The 16,804-nt window shown below is 40.7% G+C and overlaps 1 protein-coding gene across 1 annotated transcript in view; it reads right to left on the bottom strand.

Annotated features, from left to right (window-relative positions):
- Positions 1-16,804, bottom strand: part of LOC132384552 (vesicle-fusing ATPase) — a 277,249-nt gene that overhangs the window by 180,321 nt on the left and 80,124 nt on the right. The window contains exon 5 of the mRNA XM_059955720.1: positions 3,859-4,025. Coding sequence (XP_059811703.1) covers positions 3,859-4,025 — 167 coding nt within the window. The remainder of the gene's footprint in view (positions 1-3,858; positions 4,026-16,804) is intronic.

The raw sequence follows: 16,804 nt of genomic DNA, 5'->3' as shown, positions 1-16,804 counted from the left end.
ACCCTCTTTGGTATTGAATGCCACAGATTCATCACCTCTGGATTACGAAATTCCTTCAATTAGTCCCAAATTTCATGCCCTATAACGTATCACTGACCCCCTCATTCTGGACATGGCAGCAAGCAAAACTGAAGAACATCCATCTTATGATACAAGACATAGGAGCAGAATTAAACCATCTGGCCCATCGAGTCTGCTCCGCCATTCAATCACTGCCAATCCTTTTTTCCCCTCCTCGGCCCCACTCCCCAGCCTTCTCCCCAAAACCTTTGATGCTGTGGCCAATCCAAGAACCCATCAATCTCCGCCTTCAATACACCCAATGACCTGGTCACCACAGCTGCCTGTAGTAACAAATTCCACAAATTCACCAGGTTCTGGCTAAACAAATTTCTCCGCATCTGTTTTAAATGGATGTCCCTCTATCCTGAGGCTGTGCCCTCTTGTCCTAGACTCACACACCATGGGAAACATCCTTTCCACATCTATTCTGTCTAAGCCTTTCAACATTCAAAAGGTTTCAAAGAGATCCCACATCATCCTTCTAAATTCCAGCAAGTACACACCCAGAGCCATCAAACATTCCTCGTATGATAATCCTTTCATTCCTGGAATTATCCTTGTGAACCTCCTCTGGACCCTCTCCAATGCCAACACATCTTTTGTAACATGAGGAGACCAAAACTGTTCACAATACTCAAGGTGAAGCCTCACCAGTGCCTTATGGAGCCTCAGCATCACATCCCTGCTCTTGTATTCTAGACCACTTGAAATGATTGCTAACATTGCATATGCCTTCCCCGCCACCAACTCAACCTGCAAGTTAACCTTTAGGGTGTTCTGCACAAGGACTCCCAAATTCCTCTGCATCTCAGATTTTTGGATTTTCTTCCTATTTAGAAAATAGTCTGCACATTTATTTTGTTTACCAAAGTGCATGGCCATGTATTTTTCAACATTGTATTTCATTTGTCACTCTCTTGCCCATTCTCCTAATCCAAGTCCCTCTGCAGCCCCTTTCCTCAACACTACCTGTCCCACCAAACTTCGTATCATCTGAAAACTTGGCAACAAAACCATCTATTTCATCATCTAAATCATTTTGATATAGCATAAAAAGAAGTGGTCCCAACACCGACACCTGCGGAACACCACTAGTCACTGGCAGCCAACCAGAAAAGGACCCTTTTATTCTCACTCACTGCCTCCTACCAATCAGCCAATGCTCTAACCATTCCAGTAACTTTCCTGTAAGACTTAGCTTTTAGACTGGTAAACAGCCTCATGTGAGTCATCTTGTCAAAGGCCTTTTTGAAAATCCAAATATAAAACATCCACTGCATCCCCTTTATCTATCCTACGTGTAATCTCCTCAAAGGATTCCAAAAGGTTCGTCAGGCAAGATGTTCCCTTAAGGAAATCATGTTGACTTTGTCCCATCTCGTCTTGTGTCTCCATGTACTCCATACTCTCCTTAAAAATTGACTCCAACATCTTCCCAACCACTGAGATCAGGTTAACTGGTCCAGAATATCCTTTTTGCTGTCTTCCTCCTTTCCAAAAGAGTGGAGTGATATTTGCACTTTTCCAGTCTTTAAATCCCTGGTTGATAATATCTTTAAGAACCATGCCAGATTCTTGAAAGATCATTACTAATGCCTCCATAATCTCTACTGCTACCTCTTTCAGAACCCTCAGGCACAGTTCATCACAGTTCCGGGTGACTTATATACCCCTTGGGTCTTCCAGTTTTTTTGAGCACCTTCTCGCTTGTAATAGTAACTGCACTCACTTCTCTTTCCTCCCACCCTTCAACACCTGGCACACTGCTAGTGTCTTCCACAGTGAAGACTGATGCAAAATACTCATTTAGTTCTTCTGCCATCTCCTTGATCCCTGTTCTTATTTCTCCAGAAGATACAGAAGCCTGAAGGCACACACTCAGCAATTCAGGAACAGCTTCTTCCCCTCTGGCATCCGATTCCTAAATGGACATTAAAGCTTTTAACACTACCTCACTTCCTTTAATATACAGTATTTCTGTTTTTGTGCATTTTTAAATAATCTATTCAATATGTAATTTACTTATTATGTTTTATTTTTATTTTTCTCTGCGCTAGATTATGTATTGCATTGAACTGCTGCTGTGTTAATAAATTACACGTCACATGTCAGTGATAATAAACCGATTGATTTTTTTTTTAAATGTATGTGCGTATACATATGTATATGTGTGTATACACACAGCTTTTTCCATCATCCTTGATATTGTTTGCTAGCTTGCTCTCATATTTCATCTTTTTCCTCCTCACAATTATTTTAGTTGCTTTCTGTAGGTTTTTAAAAGCTTCCCAATCCTCCATCTTTCTGCTAATTTTTGCTTTGTTGTATGCCCTCTTTTGCTTTTACAAGAGCTTTGACTTCCCTTGTCAGCCATGGTTATACTATTTTGCCGTTTAAGTATTTCTTTGCCTTTGGAATACATTTATCCTGCACCTTCCTCATTTTTCCCCAAAAGCTCAAGCCATTACTGCTCTGCTGTCATCCCTGCCAGCATCGCCTTCCAATTTACTTTGGCCAACTCCTCTCTCATACCACTGTAATTTCCTTTACTCCACTGAAGTACTGCTACGTCGGACTTTACTTTCCTCCCCATCAAATTGCAAGTTCAACTCAAATCATATTGTGATCACTGCCTCCGAAGGGTTCTTTTTCTTTAAGCTCCTTTATCACCTCCGGTTCATTACACAACACCCAATCCAGTATAGCTGATCCCCTAGTAGGCTCAACAACAAACTGCCTAAAAAGCGTTCTCATAGGCATTCAACAAATTCACTCTCGAGATCCATTACCAACCCGATTTTCCCCCCAATCGATCGGCATGTTAAAATCTCTATGACTATCGTAACATTGGCCTTTTGACACAACTTTTTTATTTCCTGCTGTAATCTGTGGTCCACATCCCAGCTACTGTTGGGAGGCCTGTATACAACTGCCATCAGGGTCATTTTACCCTTGCAGTTTCATAACTCAACCCACTAGGATTCAACATTTTCTGATCTTATGTTACATCTTTCTAATGATTTAATGCCATTCTTTACCAGCAGAGCCATGCCACCCCTTCTGCCTACCTTCCTATCCCTCCGACACAATGTGCAACCTTGGAGATTCAGCTCCCAACTACAATCATCATTCAGCCATGATTCAGTGATAGCTGCAATATCATACCCAACATTCTGTCAGAACTCTAAGTTTCAATGAGATCTCTTCAAATACAACTGTGTTGAGCTGCAGAAAGGATGACAAGAGTTAGATGACGGCACAAGCAACCTTCAAGCCATAAAACACAGCAAGCAACAAATTTAAACAAGGTTTCTGTGAAACAGATTAACTACTTTCCTCACTGCTGTCATCAGGAAAGTGGTATAGGAGCCTCAGGACCTACACAATCATATTCAGGAACAGTTATCACTCCTCAACCATCAAGTTCTTGAACCAGAGGGGCTACCTTCACTTGCTCCATCATTGAAACGTTCCCAGAACATACAAACTCACTTTCAAGGACTCTTCATTTCATGCTCTTGATATTTATTGATCACTTATTTCTTTCCCTTTTCTACTTGCACAGTTTGTCTTTTTTACATGGGCTGTTTGTCCAACTTGTTGGGTTTCATTGATTCTATTGTTTCTTGTATATACTGAGTATGTCCACAAGAAAATGAATCACAGGACTGTATGTGGTGACATACATGTACTTTGATATAAATACTTCGAACTACAAGTCTGCACAGTCAAAATTAATTTTATTTTTCGTCAAAATCCACACCATCAATGATACAATTTTACTAGTAATTGTACCTGCTGGCTGATTGAAAAAGCCTGGTTGTTGAACTGTTGAATGAACTCCGCTGCCATCTTGTCACTGTCATATGGGTTTGAATCCACGCTCTTCTTCTGCAGAAAGTCAATCTCAATTGTCATGGTCCCAATGCACTGTTTTGTTTTGTCAAAGTTATAGGAGCTCACTGCAAATAAAGCAGACAAGAACAGGCAGATTTTACCACCATTTTCCTGTAAATTTACTCAAAACTGCTTATTCCAGACTTTTTCTCAAGCTTCATAAACAGAGGCTACTTAACTACACACGGGGAAACTAGAACATACTATTTTATAAACTTGTACACTTCATGCACCAAAAGCTGGAAACAAAATACTTGAAATAGTATTAACCCAGAGATTATGAAATTCAAACTACTGCATATTCAAAGAAAGTACACACTTTGTCTTGCAGTCCAAGATACTTTGAACATGACTTGTTTGAGTTGGGAGGATTCCATTGACGCATCACTTTACATGGGCAAGCATTTAAGAAAACTGGATTTGCAGTAAAATATGAACACAAGAGATTCTGCAGATGCTGGAAATCCAAAGCAACACACACACAAAATGCTGGAGGAACATAGCAGGTCAGGCAGCATCTGGGAAAATGAACAAATTGTTTATGTGAATAAAAGGCCAAGACTCTTCTTCAGGACTGAAAAGGAAGGGGAAAGATGCCAGAGGAGAAAAAAAGGTGGGAGGCAAGGAAAGGAGAACCAGCAAGGTGGTGGTAAGTGAAGCCACATAGGTGGAGAAAAGGGGGCTGGAGATGAAGGAATCTTGTAGGAGAGGAGAGTGGACCATGGAAAAAAGGAAAGAGGAGGAAATGATAGGCAGGTGAGAATGGGTAATGGGCCAGAGTGGAGAATAGAAGATAGAAGGATGAAGGAAAAAAAATTACAGGAAAGAGAAATCGATATTTACACCATCAGATTGGAGGCTATCCAGACAATGAGGTGCTCCACCATCCTGAGAGTGACTTCATCATGGCAAAGGAGGAGGCCATGTCAGGACACAAATGGGGAGGGGGATTGCAAGTTACAGCAAGATGGTCAGTTACATTCAATGTCAAAGCATCTTTCACTTAGACAGTCCCATGAGATTGGAAACAAGTACTTTCATCCTGTTTTTTTGTGGATTTTCATGGAAGTTTATGGGCAAACTGCATAGCTTCCCCAGATAGCTGATGGTTGTGAGGTGGGGTGTCTCTTTTGTTACGTATCCAGAACCTCAACATGCTGTCAATGTCAGGGTTTTGATACTGGTATTGTTTTATTATTGTCACATGCACTGTGATACAATAAAAAGCTCGTCTTTCATACCATTCATCTGGATCAAGTGATTACACAATGCTTTGAGGTAGAACAAAAACAATAACAATGTAGAATATAGCGCAACAGCTACAGAGAAAGTGCAATGCAAGATCATAACCAGTCCATTTTATCACAGCAGGGAACCATGTCTTATTACAGCAGGGTAGAAGAGAGTGTCTAGGCTCAGGGGGTCTTTGATTTTGCTGCCTGCTTTACTGAGGCAGTGAGAAGTGTAGAGAGTCCATAGAGGGGAGGCTAGTTTGTGATGTGCTGAGCTGACACAGCTCTCTGCAGTTTTTTGTTTCAAGTACAGAGCAGTTACCATACAAAGCTAGTGTGCATCCAGAGAAGATGCTTTCTATGATGCATCAATAAAAATTGGTAAAAGTCGATGGAGACATGCAAATTTATTTAGTCTGAGGAAGTAGAGGCTTTCTTAGCCGTGGTGTACAGATAGTTGGACTCAGAAAAGCCAGTGGTGATTTTCACTCCTCAAAATTTGAAGCTTTCAACACCATTGATATAGACACAAGTATATATACTAAACCACTCACCAACCCCACCCCACCACCACCCCTCCTGAAGCCAATGACCAGCTCTTTTGGTTTGTAGCCATGAGGAAATGTTTAATCAAATTACACTGTGACTAACCTCACTGTCTCCTTCCTGTACTCATTTGAGATCTGGCCTTGTACAGCAGTAACATCTGCGATTAAGGTAATCCCAAATGATCGTTTACTACTTTGAGCAGTCACACGTCAGACATTTCTAAAAACCAATGGGGATGTTACATGACTTGAGACTTTTGAATGTGCCCCCCACCCCACCCAGAGTCATTTCCTTTACTTGCCTGGTGCTTTGGGTAGAAAGCTTGTGAACATCATGACCCACACAATCCAGGTGGGGTTTAAACTAGAGTTGCAGGAAGATGCGAACCAGAATGCCAGAACAGTTAGTAGTGAGGTTGTGGAGACAGATGTTGGCAAGACCTCAAAGTTAGGAATCAAAAGGTTGAGCATGGTGCAAATAGTGTCCTGAGCGGCATATATTTCAATGCAAAAAGTATTGTAGGAAAGGCGGATAATAGTACTCAAGATGAGGTAGTTAGTTTACAAACAGAGGCAATGCGTCACGAGGAGAGGCACTTGATCGGGCAAAATTGCAGTAAACAGGATGAGTTACAATGCAAAAGGTGATCAAAATTGAAAAGGGTGAATGTAAGACTGAAGGCATTCTAATTGAATGCACACAGTATAGAGAATAAGATAGAACTCGCAGCACAGTTGCAGATTGGCAGGTATGATGTTGTAGACATCACTGAATCATGGCTAAAAGGAGGTTATAGCTGGAGCTTAATGTTCAAGGATAAACATTGTTTCAAAAAGGACAGGCAGGAAGACAGAGGGGACAGGCGGTGGTAAAAAAAAAAGTGAAATCAAATCATTAGAAAGGAGGTGACAGAGTTGGAAGGTATTGAATCATTGGGGATTGAGCTAAGGAACTGCAATTTTTTTAGACCATGATGAGAGTTGTGTACAGACTCTCAGACAGTAGTAAGGATGTGGTCTACAAATTACAATGGGAGCTAGAAAATGCATGCCAAAGGGCAATGTTACAATAGTCATGGGGGATTTCAATACGCAGGTGGATAGGGAAAATCAGGTTGGAGCTGGATTCCAGGAGGGGGAAGTTTTCTGGAGTGCCTAGAAGACTGCTTTTTAGAGTAGCTCATGGTTGAGTCCACTAGGGGATCAGCTATTCTGGATTGGGTGTTATGCAATGAACCAGAATTGATGAGCAAGCTTAAGGTAAAAGAACCCTTTGGGGCAAGTGATCATAATATGATCGAATTTACCCTGAAATTTGAGATGCTAAAATCAGAAGTATCAGTATTACAGTGGAGTAAAGGGAATTAGAGACACGAGAGAGGAGTTGATCAGAACTAATTGGAAAAGAACTCTGGCAAGGATGACGGCAGAGCAGCACTGGCTGCAACTTCTGGAAACAGTTCAGAAAGCACAGGATATATACATTTCAAAGAGGAAGTAGTATTCCAAAGGAAAGATGACACAACCATGACTAAAAAGAGAAGTCAAAGCCAACATGAAAGCAAAGAGGGCATATAATACAGCAAAAATCAGTGGGAAGTTAAAAGATTGGGATGCTTTTAAAAACCAATAGAAAGCAACTGAAAAAAGTCATTAAGGTAAAGATGGAATATGACAGCAAGCTAGCCAATAATAGTAAAATAGATAGCAATAGTTTTTTCAGATGCATAAAGTGTGAAAGAGAGGCGAGTGTGGATATCGGACCATTGGAAAATGATGCTAAAAAGGTGGATAATGAAATAGCAGATGAACTGAACAAGTATTTTGCATCAGTCTTCACTGTAGAAGATACCAGCAGTGTGGTGGAAGTCTCCAGGTGTCAGAGGCATGAAGTGTGTGAAGATACCACAACTAAAGAGAAGGTTCTTGGGAAACTACAAGGTCTGAAGGTAGATAACGCACTTGTACACCCCAGAGTCTGAAAGAGGTGGCTGAAGAGATTGTGGAAACGTCAGTAATGATCTTTCAAGAATCACTAGATTCTGGAATGGTTCCAGAAGACTGGTAAACTGCAAATGTCACTCCACTCTTCAAGAAGGGAGAGAGGCAGAAGATAAGAAATTATAGGCCAGTTAGTCTGACCTCAGTGGTTGGGAAGATGTTGGAGTCCATTGTTGAGGATGAGGTGTTAGAGATACTTGGAGGCACATGATAAAATAGAGCTTAGTCGGCATGGTTTCCTCAAGGGAAAATCTTACCTGATAGATACATTGGAATTTTTTGAAAAAATAACAAGCAGGACAAAGGAGAATCAGTTGACGTTGTGTACTTGGGTTTTAGTAAGCACTTTGACAAAGTGCCACACATGAAGGTGCTTAACAAGCTACAAACCCATGGTATTACAGGAAAGTTTCTAGCATGGATGAAGCAGTGGCTGATTGGCAAGCGGCAAAGAGTGGGAATAAAAGGAGCCTGTTCTGGTTGGTGATTAGTGGTGTTCCACAGGGGTCTGTGTTGGGACTGATTCTTTTTACATTATATGTCATGATGTGGATGATGGAATTGATGGCTTTGAGGAAGCACAGAGACTACAGAGGACTTAAAATAGGAAAATAGGCGAAGTGGCTGATAGAATACAGTGTCAGGAAGTGTATGGTCATGCACTTCGGTAGAAGAAATGAAAGGGTTTTCTATTTTCTAAATGGAAAGAAAATGCAAAAAACTGAGGCGCAAAGGGACTTGGGAGTCCTTCTGCAGGATTCCCTAAAGGTTAATTTGCAGGTTGAGTCTATGATGAGGAACGCAAATGCAATGCTAGCATTCATTTCAAGAGGACTATAATACAAAAGCAAGGAGGTAATGTTGAAACTTTATAAAGCACTAGTGAGGCCTCACTTGAGTATTGTGAGCTGTTTTGGGCCCCTTATCTTAGGAAGGACATGCTGAAACTGGAGAGGATTCAAAGGCGGTTCATGAAAATGATTCCAGGATTGAATACCTTGTCATATGGAGAGCATTTGTTGACTCTGGGCCAGTAATCACTAAAACTCAGAAGAATGATGGATGACCCAATTGAAACCAATCAAATGGTAAAAGGCCTTGATCCAGTGGATGTGGAAAGGATGTTTCCTATGAGAGTGTCTAAAAACAGAAGACATAGCCTTGGAATAGAGGGACATCCTTTTAGAACTGAGATGAGGAGTAGTTTCTTTAGCCAGAGGGTGGTGAATCTGTGGAATTTTTTTGCCACAGGAAGCTGTGGAGGCCAAATCTTATGTATATTTAAGGCAGGGGTTGATAGATTCTTGATTGGTCAGGTATGATGGGATACAGGGAGAAGGTGGAAGATTGGAGCCAAGAGGAAAATTGGATCAGCCATGATGAAATGGTGGAGGAGACTGTGGGCCAAATTGGCTTAATTCTGCTCCTATCTTATGGTCTTAATCAAGCCAACTGAGTATATTGGCCTCAAACGCCATCTATAAATCTGCTGATGACATCTATTGACAGGATTTCAAATGGTGACAAGGAGGCAAACGAGAGTGAAATAGATCAGCAGGTTGAGTGGCGTCGCAACAACAATCTTGCACTCAACGTCATTAAGACCAAGGAATTGATTATGGACTTCATGAAGGAGAAATTGGGGGAACACAACAGTCCTCAGAGATCAGCAGTGGAAAAGGTGAGCAATTTCACGTTTCTGAGTGTCAATATCTATGAAGGTCTATTTTGGGCACAATATTTTAATTTAATTACAAAGGTGGTGCAACAACGGCTATATTTCAGTTGGATTTTGAGGAGACTTGGTATGACACTAAAGTCTCTCGCAAATTTCTATGCATGTACTGTGTGGAGCATCACTGTTTGGTACAGAGGAGTGACTGCACAAGATTGGGAAGAGCTGCTGCAAGTTGCAATCTCAGCCAGCTCCATCATGGACACCAGCCTCCCCAGCACAGAAGACATCATCAAAAGGCCCCCCCATCACCCAGGACATGCCCTCTTCTAATTGCTACCATTAAGGTGATGGTAGAGGAGACTGAAGCCTCAACATCTTAGGACTAGCTTCTTCCATTCCACCATCAGATTTCCAAATGGACAATGAATCCATGAACCCTACCTCAATATTTTGTCCCTTTTTTTGGCAATACATATTTGACTTATTTTAAAAACATTTCTTACTGTAATTTTTAGGTTTTTTTTATTATGTACTGCAAAGTACTGCTGCCACATAACAACAAATTTCACGACATATGTCAGTGATATTAAACCTGATTCTGATGAGTTTGAAGGACCTAGTCCTTTTTCCAGGGCAGGGGCTTGTAAAACTAAAGGGCACTCATTTAAGGAGAGACCAGATAGGGTACCTGTAGGGCAACATTTTCCACACCGAAAGTGGTGGGTATATGGATAAGCTGCCAGAGTCTGATACAATTACAATATTTAAAAAGGTATTTGGACAGGTACATGAATACAAAAGTTTGAGGGATACAGGCAAATGGGACTAGATAAAGTAGCCACTTTAGTCAGCATGGGTGAGTTGAGCCAAAGGGTGTGCTTCCATGCTGTTTCACTGATTGACTCTACATTTAACTGTGCTTGTGTTGGCAGAATTGGCCAGTCAAGAATGGAGAAGTCAGAATTCCAGCTGATTTTTCTTTTCCCACACAACTGGCTCAATCAACATTACCACCTTGGGCTCAACTACCCAAATTTTCACCAATAGACAATACGTACAGGAGTAGGCCCTTCGGCCCTTCGAGCCAGCACCGCCATTCACTGTGATCATGGCTGATCATCAGCAATCAGTAACCCATTCCTGCCTTCTCCCCATATCCCCCGACTCCACTATCTTTAAGAGCTCTATCTAACTCTCTCTTGAAAGCATCCAGAGAATTGGCCTCCACTGCCTTCTGAGGCTGAGCATTCCATAGATCCACAACTCTCTGGGTGAAAAAGTTTTTCCTCAACTCCATTCTAAATGGCCTAGCCCTTATTCTTAAACTGTGGCCTCTGGTTCTGGACTCCCCCCCCGACATCGGGAACATGTTTCCTGCCTCTAGCGTGTCCAATCCCTTAATAATCTTATATGTTTCAATCAGATCCCCTCTCATCCTTCTAAATTCTAGTGTATACAAGCCCAGTCACTCCAATCTTTCAACATCCGACAGTCCTGCCATCCTGGGAATTTAGCTCCTGAACATGCGCTGCGCTCCCTCAATAGCAAGAATGTCCTTCCTCAAATTTGGAGACCAAAACTGCACACAATACTCCAGGTGTAGTCTCACCAGAGCCCTGTACAACTGCAGAAGGACCTCTATGCTCCTGTACTCAACTACCCTTGTTATGAAGGCCAACATGCCATTAGCTTTCTTCACTGCTTTTTTTGTTCCCCCCCCCCCCCCCCCACCTTGTTAACTCTGCTCAATAGCAGAGTAATTATGCAAGTAGATGCAGGGTAAAATGCAACCAATCAACATGATAAGAAAGGCCAAAAATAATGGCATCCATACTCTCCTGTGACTCTGTGAAAGCATTGCTAATCCACCTTTCAGGTAACAATGACAACAGCAAGTACAAACTGCAACATCTTACACAAAGCTGCTGGTTCAGAACATTATATTCTTTGTCTGATTTGACCTTATTTCTAAGAGTTTCGTCAGTGCAAGTGGATCAACGTGCTACAAGAGATCAAGTGCTCAGTATCTGCAATGCAGAAAAATTACACAGCCCAATTTTCAACCTTTCTGCACATTCCTCGAGAAAGTACATCATGTACTGTCAAATATTCAAAGCAAAGAATAATACACCAATGAAGGCCATTCATTTTATTGTACTCCGTTTGAAAATTAATATCAGTTCCAAAAGATATTCAGAACTTGAATTACTTGCACTATTTCAACAAGGCAGTAATTTATCTAAATGATGTACTGGGAAACAATATGGACAATCAACCGCCCAAAATATATAATGAAAGAAAAAATTACAAAGACTTGGGATATCCAAGCCACTAAATTTGCAAAAATAACTGATTTTCCAAAGTTAACAAGTCACAGCAAGCCATTTCCTAGTTCTAAAGAGAGCAGCACACAGACCAAAAATATTTCTGGCCCCAAAAATAAAGCAAATCCATTGAAAAAGACTCCAAAACACTTCGATCAGGGCCAAATGTTGTCATTAAGGAAAGCAAGCCAGGACCGGCCAGAAAATGTTGGAAAGTAAATCAGTAATGCATACAGAGTCTTGTTCAATTATTTTATATATTATTTTAAACAATTTGAAAATGTACTATTATAATTAGGCTAATGGTAAAATAACAAATGCATGAATAAAAATACAAGTATACTCAACTGTGGAGAATTTTGTTTTTAGTACACACGTACTTACACACACAAACAAAAGCAATCATAATGATTATTTGTTATATAGCCCTGAGCTTTTAACTTGCTGATTTTTAGCCCTGGTCCATCACTGCTTGCATATATCTTGCCTTGCAAGGCCACATTAAGTACCAGGGAAAGCAAAGTGACCCCATTACATCTTGACACTGCTGCCACACACTAGGTCATCTCATGGCTTGAGCATGTCATCTCACTAATTACCAACAGCCCATAGGTGATAAATGAGATCTCTAACCACAAAAGGAGGAATTACTGAGGATAGCAATTCACAATATACTCTGAATGAGGAACTTCAGCACTTAGCAAGAGATATTCAGCAGAAGCAATGATTAAGTTGAAGGTCACAGAGACTGTCTCTTTCAGCAAGTGGCAAGAATTAGGGCGTATTCTGGTGTTATGGTGTGTAGAAAGTATCAATTTCAACAGCAACCAGTCTTCAGATCTGTATGTGGATTGTAGATGGAGTTTAACATGCAGCTCAGATCAACGGCCTTCCTGGAGCTGCAGACTGGGGTCGATTGCAAACCAAGAAACAGCCCAATGACTTGAGTTTGCATATGGATGAATGCAGCCCAGAGTCACTGGCGAATAATGTTCATTTTGGATGTCGGGGTGTCGGTATGAAGATGGAGGTGCTTGAAAATTACAGGCATATGTAATTCAAAGGACTCATTGTGGATACATTGCAACTATGGAATTGTATACCTTTTATATGCTAAAGATCAAAATGTCATGTAATATTGGCTCAAACAGGCCTCTTCTAAGAGTGGCTCCAGTGTGATGCCTGCTTGCTCTGCTGAATTAAGACTTCTATATCAACCAGATTCAGTGTCTCATGGTGACTTCGTTCACAGTTACAACAGTAAGAACCAACACTACTCAATGCCAAACTCTCCCATTTACACTTGTAGGCAGAGGTGGGAACAGAACCCACCTGGCCCACAATGAGATCATTCTCCCAGCTGCCAGTAAAGAAATATCAAGTATACCCAAATAACTTAAATCTATTCTCTGAGACCAAGTTCAGGCTTCACCAGAATAACTCTGCTTTGAAGCAAATTATTGATATTGAGCAAATATGAGCATCAGTAGTGGTAAACATTTGCCTTGATGCAGTACTGGTAAAGCAGAGGACCAAGCAGCTCACAAAGCAGAAGTTACTTCAATGAGGTACAAATTAATGACAACCTCACAGGCATAAAAGATATTGGTTGTCACTGGAGAGGCATTATTTCAATTTTTCCATAACAGCATGAAGTCTATTTTTTTTAATTAATGTAATAGATTGATCATAATAGGAAACAGATTTCCTCTTCCCCAAGGTCACATTTAGTTCAACTAACATGAAGAACAGAAAAGCTTCTTGGCTGAGAATAATTTGACATTATCATGTGACCACTCTTGGATGCTGTTTTGAATGAAATGTTCAAGGATAACAGGATTGAAGATTTTGAATTTTTTTTTAAATTAACAGCACATCAATTTAAGGTTATTTTCTGAACATCTATTTAATGCTGACCATTGATTCAGCGTGACATTGAAATGAGGCTGAAGGATTTTTTGGTAAAAGTCATCTTATGAATATCACCATCTCAAAAAAAACTGATGGCAGATATTGTAAGGACTACAGATAATCAAAAAATGATAAAGGAAGAATCAAACATTCAAATTAAAAACTGGTTTCTCATTGAAGTATTGCAGCTTCTTCATCTGGTTCTTAGGAGTCCACAAGGATGTTTCAGTACAGTTTTCAGTGATACCATGACAGAGCTGCCATGAAACACAAAGACGTGAACTACAGGCTTCCTTTTGATGCATGTTATTGAGAAAATCCAATTAGCTTCTAACCATCTTCAGTAATGAGACTGACATTTTATGAGGGAGAGTAGGCAAGGGAAAGGAAAAATAAATATTAAGCTAAAGGATTGAGGTACTCAAGTCCAGAGGCCAACAAACTTACTTACAGAAGGAGTGGATGTGGCCACTGCTCCAACAGGACTGACCATTGTCCAAAAAATAAAGGGATAATCTAATTCATGATATACAGTTCACATCACTAACACCATCTAATAAGTAGATACAGCTTTAAGAGACAGTGGGAAAACATAATATCTCTCAACACAAGGTAATAAAGTGTGAGTGCATGACAGCTACAAAAGGACATGCAGATTCAAAATCATTACCAGGCCTGTTACTAAACCCTCACTGTTGGACTGGAGGGTACAGGATTCATTGTTTATGTACACAGATGGATGGCCAGTTTCGGGAAAGGGAGACCGGCACATTTCACTATAATTAATCACAACAGACAGAAAGACAAAACACCTGCAGCTGCCACATTTAACATTTATCACTGGACACCACTCCGATGGTTTCCAAAGTCAATTTTAATTATAGTTTACCAATGAGATGGTGCATTCAAACTGCAGTTAATAAAAAAAAAAGGATAAACAGGATTATGTTGGAAAGTTCCTCAATCTGAGTATTGATTCAGATCTGCATTGCGTACATACAGAACGCCAGAAACCACAACTGCAGTAGATTCAGCACCAGCTGCACATGATACTATTTGCCACTTGGTGGCCTTGACTTGTACGCTGCAGAAAACTCCATCGTCAGTTTTTGCATTTTCAAAACAGTGCTTTCTTCATGTGTGAGCAAAAAGAATTGCCTAGCATATAATCTGTTCATCTTTTTATACTTTAAATATACACACTAACAGAGTGTCTTCAATGTTGAAAATTATAGAAAGGCATTTCATAAAGAACACTGTGCTAAAGACATAACAATTGAAGGACATAGCATTTGGGCAGCTCGGAAAGGCACTTAGGAAATCTGCAACAAGTGAGTGTGCATGATCTGTGTGAGACATTACTCACTTTCTTCCTCCCTGGCATCTGACAGAGTTGGGATTAATCTAAACTCAATTGCAGAACCATGAGGATGGTCAACAAAAACATCTTGGAATTATAGGAAAAGAACATTTGGAATGAGGGCAATCATTTGAAGAGGCTTCAGGAAGGGAAGCAAGGAATCATGAAGGAATTTAACCACCAACTTTGAGACACCGGAGAAAACAAAAACATAGTGGAGTTGTAAACAAGCTAAGGTTTGAGGAGAAAATAAACACGGTAATCCTAATCAAGGGTGTAGGGTAATTGATGAGAGACAGCTGAGGATTGGTTACTTGTGACAGTGGAGGAGTCAATCCAGAACAGCCCTGATTAGGTTTATTCTCCTTCCCTTTCTTCCTTAAGCCCTGCAATTTAATATTTTTCACATTCCCATCAAATTCACTTTGATTGTTTTGCCACATAATCACATCAGGGCAATTTATAGTTACCAATTAATTGAAAAGCATGTCTTCGGGATGGTCAATTTGCATGCACATTATACATAGCAGTGTCTTCATCCACCTGAAATAATTAGGAACATTTTTATTCATCATTCCTCTTAAATTTTAACAGTATGCATCTCATTCAACATTATGTGCTTAGCTAAATCAATAACAATGCTCCCTGGGTAATATAATTTTGCACTATCATTCATTGAGGACAGGCTTGTCAAGGTTTCTCTCAGGGCTATGAATGATTATTGCACAGGCTGAATAACGTTGTCACAATGAACTGTCAAGGTCAAGGGCCAGCTTTTGCTGTCATACAAAAATGCATATACAACATTGGGGGGTCTTTTTCTCTCACATCCCTGAGGTATCTTACAGATGGCAGAGATGGAAGAAGATGGAATGACACAGTAAGAGAAATGCAGCATGAACTATTCAGTTACCCAAAAGTTACTAAGAAATAGATATAAAACAGCCACAGGAATAACATAAAATGCTATAAAAGTACGCAAGTTCCAACTTAAAATTACTGAAGCTTGCAATGATAGCAATTAAAGACCAATCAAAAAGGAGAGGTCATCACAAATTCTGACTGAAAAATTCAGTTTGATGGTTATTAGCCTGAGAAATTAACTAGGCTTTTGTTCTGCGACAACTGTAAGCATCCCTTTTGGTAGTTAAGGCAAGGTCAGCTCTGCTCAAACATAAATCAAACTGGGAAGATGTTAAAAGCCCCTACTACGGGGGTCGGCAACCCGCGGCTCCGGAGCCACAGGTGGCTCTTTTACGTCTGTGCTGCGGCTCCCTGTTGCTTTGGGAAATAATTGGTAGTGGCGACCCTTTTCCTGGCACATCCGAACCGACTCACAATAAGATAGCCTACGGGGGTTTGCGAGCACAGAGCTTTGGAGCCTCTGCGCCATGGGGGGGGGGGCAGGTTGAGGGAGGCTTAAAAGTGAGGCTGAAGATTTCGAATAAAGTTTTTTCCTTCGACTGCAGTTACCGACTCCATGTCGTAATTTTAGCGCTGCGTGTAGCACACCGCTACATGGTCAGTATTTAATTAAAATGTATTTTATGTTAGTTTGTTAGTTTTTGAAATGTAAATCTAAATTTGAAGATTATGGTGATCTTGTACAATCTAAATAAGATGTTGTGGCGACCCATTTCCTGACACATCCGAACCAGCTCACAATGAGCCAGCGTTCAGGCTAAGGGAGATAGCCTACGGGGGTTTGTGAGTACGTGTCTTTTGCAGCATCCACGCCCATGGGGGGCGGGTTGAGGGAGGCTTAAAAGCAAGGCTGTTTAGTTCGAATA

The sequence above is a fragment of the Hypanus sabinus genome, chromosome X1 (assembly GCF_030144855.1).
Source record: "Hypanus sabinus isolate sHypSab1 chromosome X1, sHypSab1.hap1, whole genome shotgun sequence".
Taxonomy (NCBI): Eukaryota; Metazoa; Chordata; class Chondrichthyes; order Myliobatiformes; family Dasyatidae; genus Hypanus; species Hypanus sabinus.
This window is presented reverse-complemented; position numbering and strand designations above follow the sequence as displayed.